Source organism: Nannospalax galili, unplaced genomic scaffold (genome assembly GCF_000622305.1).
Source record: "Nannospalax galili isolate Female #2095 unplaced genomic scaffold, S.galili_v1.0 scaffold371, whole genome shotgun sequence".
Lineage (NCBI taxonomy): Eukaryota > Metazoa > Chordata > Mammalia > Rodentia > Spalacidae > Nannospalax > Nannospalax galili.
Genome location: NW_008331606.1, coordinates 5,888,994 through 5,894,035, shown reverse-complemented (window position 1 = coordinate 5,894,035; position 5,042 = coordinate 5,888,994). Strand labels below are relative to the sequence as shown.

Below are 5,042 nucleotides of genomic sequence, written 5' to 3'. Positions count from 1 at the left end.
TTAAAGAAAATATTTACATTGTATCTATGCTAAGAAAATCAAGGCCCAAGGAAGGCTCTGCAGGGTTCCAAAGAAAGACAACACAAAAAAAACAAAAAAAAAAAAAAAAAACCATGTCTGGAATGGTAGTAAGGGCAGAAAGATTATTATTTCTTCTACGTAATTCTGGATGAAAGACATTGGTAGGATTAATCATGAAAGATGTGAGCCCTGCACAGTTAGGGTGAGGAGCCTCATATTCTACCTGGACATCTGAGTTTTAGGTACAGATAGAAGCGAATGTAGGAAACTATCTTTATTAATAAGTTCGCACCTTGAAAAGATGACTTCTGTGTCCAACTCCGCCCCCCAAATCTCTGCAAACAGATGCATACATTCATATACCTTTTCATTTTCACAACTTTTCTTCCCTGTGTCTCTACAGAATTTCCTGTGTCTTGGAAAGGATTTGCATTTCAATGAATTCTATAAACCCAGTGTTTTTCCCAGAACCTGGAAGAGTCCATTTAGTAAATAACCAGGCTCAGAGAAATTGAGTGGATTGAACAAGGCCATAGGCCCTATAGTGGCAAAACTGAGATCCTGTCTCCTAGGTCAGTGCTTGTTCTAAAATTCTTCTTTCTTCATCTGCTAGATACCATTCCACAGGCTGAAAGAAAATAATTCACTATTTTCATAGCTTAGGTATCCTTTAAAGGGCCACAAAAGGAGAGAGGAAAACTGAATGGGGGAGGCTACTAAGAATTGCATGTCACAGAAAGAAAGAGCTGAAAGGCTTCTTGGAATTTCCCTCCCATTGCTAACACAGGCAGGGTCAATGGGTCTCTAAGCTGCTCCCTTGTTCTCTTTCATTGGCAAGTTATCCTTTAAGGGTTTGTTCCCAAATTTAGTTAGAGAGTGTGGCAAAGCTCAGACTAGGGCTAGGAGCTGCCAGCAGCATTTTCTCTTGCACTGTTTGCTTTTAATGTAGAACAAGTATGGTATGAGTACTCTTTGGCAAGAACAAGGAATATGCTTTGAAATAATGACACCCCCCACTGCCACCTTGGCCTGGCAGCCATTTTGTTCTCAATAAATTTCACTAGGTAATTTGCCTCCACAGAAGGAAAACCATTATTGAAAGTGTAAACATATCCTTTCAGCTGGGGAGTGTGCACATTTGTTACTAGAACTGTCTACTCAACTCTACATTGGGTATTGGAAGACTGAAGGATAAGAAAGGAGACCCAAGAGAAATGAAACATTTAAAGAAACAAGCCAGTACACAGACAGGAAGACAAAATAAAGTCATACGACACAAAAAACATTAGAGGTTCTCTGCAAAAGTTATTCCTCAGAAGGTTTTGAGGCTGTACTGTTAAGGCATGGGCATCTATAATGTAGATGTATCTATTCATTTGTGTCTTCCATGAATTAATAATGTGCTTTTTATTAATCCTAGTTAGCAACTGCCTCAAAATATTACCATTTATCCTCTGGTGACTTTTCTTTTCCCAGTGGCAAAGTACTAGGGCATTTTTATTTTTGTGTGTGTGTGTGCAGTAAGGGATCGCTTGTTTCATGGTTTTTATTTTTTCTAAAGAATTTGGCTACTTGATGTCAACTCTCTTGAGAAGTCCATATCCACACATAGGTATGCCTTATTCTTTTCTTGGGTGTCTCTTTCTGTTAATCTCTGTGCTTCAAATCTATATTAAATATGTCTTTAATAAACTAAAAAAAAAAGAATGATGATTGATAACACACAAATGCAAAGAATCAACCAGGCCATCACTTCTACTGATGGATAGAGGCAGCACATTTTTCACTCTTTCTAAATATAAAACAAACCATCCTTTTCTGGGCCCCTCACAGGTGTAGGTGACGCTTAAATCAAGCCAGCATACTGAAAGTCTATCTAGATGACACCTAACACCTTTCCCAGCAGCCCTAGCCCGGTGACACAAGCTGGACAAGGACCTTAAAAGTTTTCCCCTGGTTGAATTTTGGAAGAACTGTGTAAATAACAGCCCTTGCTGGCCAACAGAAGAAAATGCAAGAGCCATGGCTGACAGAGGTCTGGCTTCTAGCAAAGGTCAGAGAGAACCATGTCTCTAAGTTGTCTTGTTGTCTATGGGAACTGTGGCCAAATCCAAGGAGAAAGCATGGGGAAATCAGCAGGGGGTGGGGAAAGTCTACGTGTTTCTCCTGAGATGTTTATATTGTTCTTAATTAAGGTTAGACCACAAAGGAAGCAGATGCATTTTGGGTATCCAGTTCGGTTTGAACAGGCATTCACAAGACTCAACAGGCATATCTTATGCTTATACTTGTAAACAAGATTTATTGTTAACATCAATGAACACAGAGGGGGGGACACTGATGTACCAAGGACATGTTGTTCACAAGATCACACAATGCTCTTGGGTTGTATTCATCCATGATGTGTTGAATCACATGGAATTTTTTGTGAACTATACATACATATATTATGTACCTATAAAAGAGATTTCAGATGTTTACATTTGGATTATCCCAATGACTTCATTAGAAAGAGAAAGCAGATGCTTTGAAGTTAATATCTACACAATTTGTACATATTCTGATTCACCTCAAGTGTAAATGACAAGAAATTGCATACGTTTTAGTAGTGCACAAAGATAGTACAATAGGCATTGATTTGGCTCAATGATTTGCTGAGTGAAAGGCATTTTTAAGTTTAAAAAATATCCCCATGAAAGTGGTCAAAGGTACTTGATGACCTCACCATGGAAGCAAAATGTCTTCTAAGCAGCTCCAGGGCTCTGCTGTTTCTTGCTTGCAGGGTCTTCTCAACTCTCAGCTCATACTTGATGGCATCCAGCTCCACGCGGATCTTTTCCATTTCCAACTCATAATATAACTTCATTTCTTCTTTGAGGAGTGCGTTTCCAACTTCAGTTTGACGCTTCAACTTCCTAAGCGCGTCTTTCAAGTTTCTGTTCTCCAGATTCAACTTGTACATGATTTCTTTAGCTTCCTGGAGCTCTTCGGTTAAGTTTTTTACATTTGTTGCTTTTTCAGAGAGGTCATTTTTTAAAGCTTGAAGTTCCCAGTCATTCTTTGAAGTATCTGTCCTTGTTTCTTGAAAATTGACAGATTTTGTTGAGGTTTCTCTTCTGGAGTTCAAAAGTTCTCTTTCAGCATTTTCAAATTCCTTTTCTATCTCTCTGCATTTCATATTAAGTTCTTCCAGTTCTTCATTTAAAAGGTGCAGGCGGAGTTTTGGAGATATTTCTTCGGTCCATTTCTTCCTCATGCCTTGCCATGGTGGGGTGGGTAATTCCTTTTTACTCCAGGTAGAGGGACCTTCTGTTCTGTGGAAGCTTTCTTTGGCTGTAACATCTATCTTAGAAGATTTACAGAAAGCAGAATTTGTGTCTGCTACATTCTTTGACATGTTTAGCCTTCCGTCTTTTAAATTTGGGCCTTGTCCTTTTTCATCTAACTGGGAAGAATATTCTTTCCTCTTAAATTTATTTCCTTCCTGAAACTTTCTACTGGAAAAATTGTCAATTCTTCCTATTCTCTTGGTCTTGTCTATAGATATTTGTTCAGAAGAAACCTGAAGCTGAGAAGTCTCTTCTAGAACATTGTGCTCACTGTAGCAAGGAGCCAGCTTGTTCTGCTTCCAGTGCTTTTTTCTAGCGTCCATTTCTTTGGATACTTCTTCTACTTTCTGAAAAACATAATTTAAAATCAAGCCATATTATTTCCACTGGCAGCTCATGTAGTTGAAGGAACTAAGCACATTGGTTTGCCCATGAAGGAACCTGACCATTTGAGAGCCAGCTCTTCTCAAACTCACTAATTTGGAACTCATCTTTCCTTGTTTACAAATGAAGAAGACTAAAGTGGCTAAGGTATATACCAGTAACTTTAAAATTCTCCTACCTCATGAATATAAACAGTAAATCAACACATTTAGCTATTTATTATAGACAGTTTTATGAGATAGCAACTGTACACATGGGAACAGTCTGCTTCAATATAATAAAAAGTTGTTTGGAATTAATAGGTTAATATTGTTAATAGCTTTTCTTTCAATATGTCTGATTTTAGTTCTAGTTCTCTTTGGATAGGACTACTGTTTATTCATTCTTTAAAATGACTAAAACTTCATGGCTTAGTGCAACGTGAGCTGCTTTTGGTAAAGTATACCATGGAGACTTCCTTATGACTAGCTCTGTCAAATGCCCTTCTGCCTTGACCTATAAATTCCTGCTATTCCAGTCTCAGGCTTTGCTTTTAGGCAAGACTGCCAAGTGTACAGAATTCTATCTGTTTTGACAGCAATTTCATAATGAGATTCTAATGTCAACAATTGAAAGTACTAATGTCGTTAAATGTGTTCTCATACAGACTCTGAGTACATTTTTAGGTGAAAACTTAGCTAAATACTAAATCACAACCAGCATCCAAGTTAAGAAAAATTAGGGGACAATTCCTGCCAGGAGTGGTAGCATATACCTATAATCCCAGCACTCAGGAGAGGTGGAGGCAGGAGGATCAGGAGTTCAAGACCAGTCTTGGCTGCAAATCAAGTTTGAGATCAGCCTAGCCTATATGAGACTTCAGTTAAAAAACAAACAAAAAGTTTAGTCAATCATCAGGGCTAAAGTATAGCTCAGTGACAGAGTACTATCCCCAGACCATAGTGATAAACTCAGACATGAAAGTAACATACATATTTGTCAGAATCATGTCCTTTCTCCAGAAATAATCTTTTCTGGTTTTTCAAATTCTACTGTCACAAACCAGAAGCATCTATGATATATCTGTCCTTAGAGGGGCTAGTGATCATAATCCTGGTTTCTATTCTCTCTCTCTAGAAATATGAATGCAAAGGAGTCAAAATAGCAACAGCAGTCATCAGAGAAAGGAATCGAAAAGGAAAAAAGAGGGCAATGTGAACTTGCTACCCACACTTTTAGCGATCAAATTTTTACCAGAACGTTTTCTTTTAAAACATGTCTGGAGCCAGGCGTGGTGGCGCACGCCTTTAATCCCAGCACTCAGGAGGC

The 5,042-nt window shown here is 38.4% G+C and overlaps 1 protein-coding gene across 2 annotated transcripts in view; it reads right to left on the bottom strand.

Moving 5' to 3' along the window:
* Positions 1-2,356: 2,356 nt before the first annotated feature.
* Positions 2,357-5,042, bottom strand: part of Ccdc160 (coiled-coil domain containing 160) — a 10,285-nt gene continuing 7,599 nt past the window's right edge. For both annotated transcript variants that reach the window (XM_008826752.3, XM_008826753.3), the window contains one exon: positions 2,357-3,697. In XM_008826752.3, coding sequence (XP_008824974.1) covers positions 2,699-3,673 — 975 coding nt within the window. In that variant the 5' untranslated portion in view covers positions 3,674-3,697 and the 3' untranslated portion in view covers positions 2,357-2,698. The remainder of the gene's footprint in view (positions 3,698-5,042) is intronic.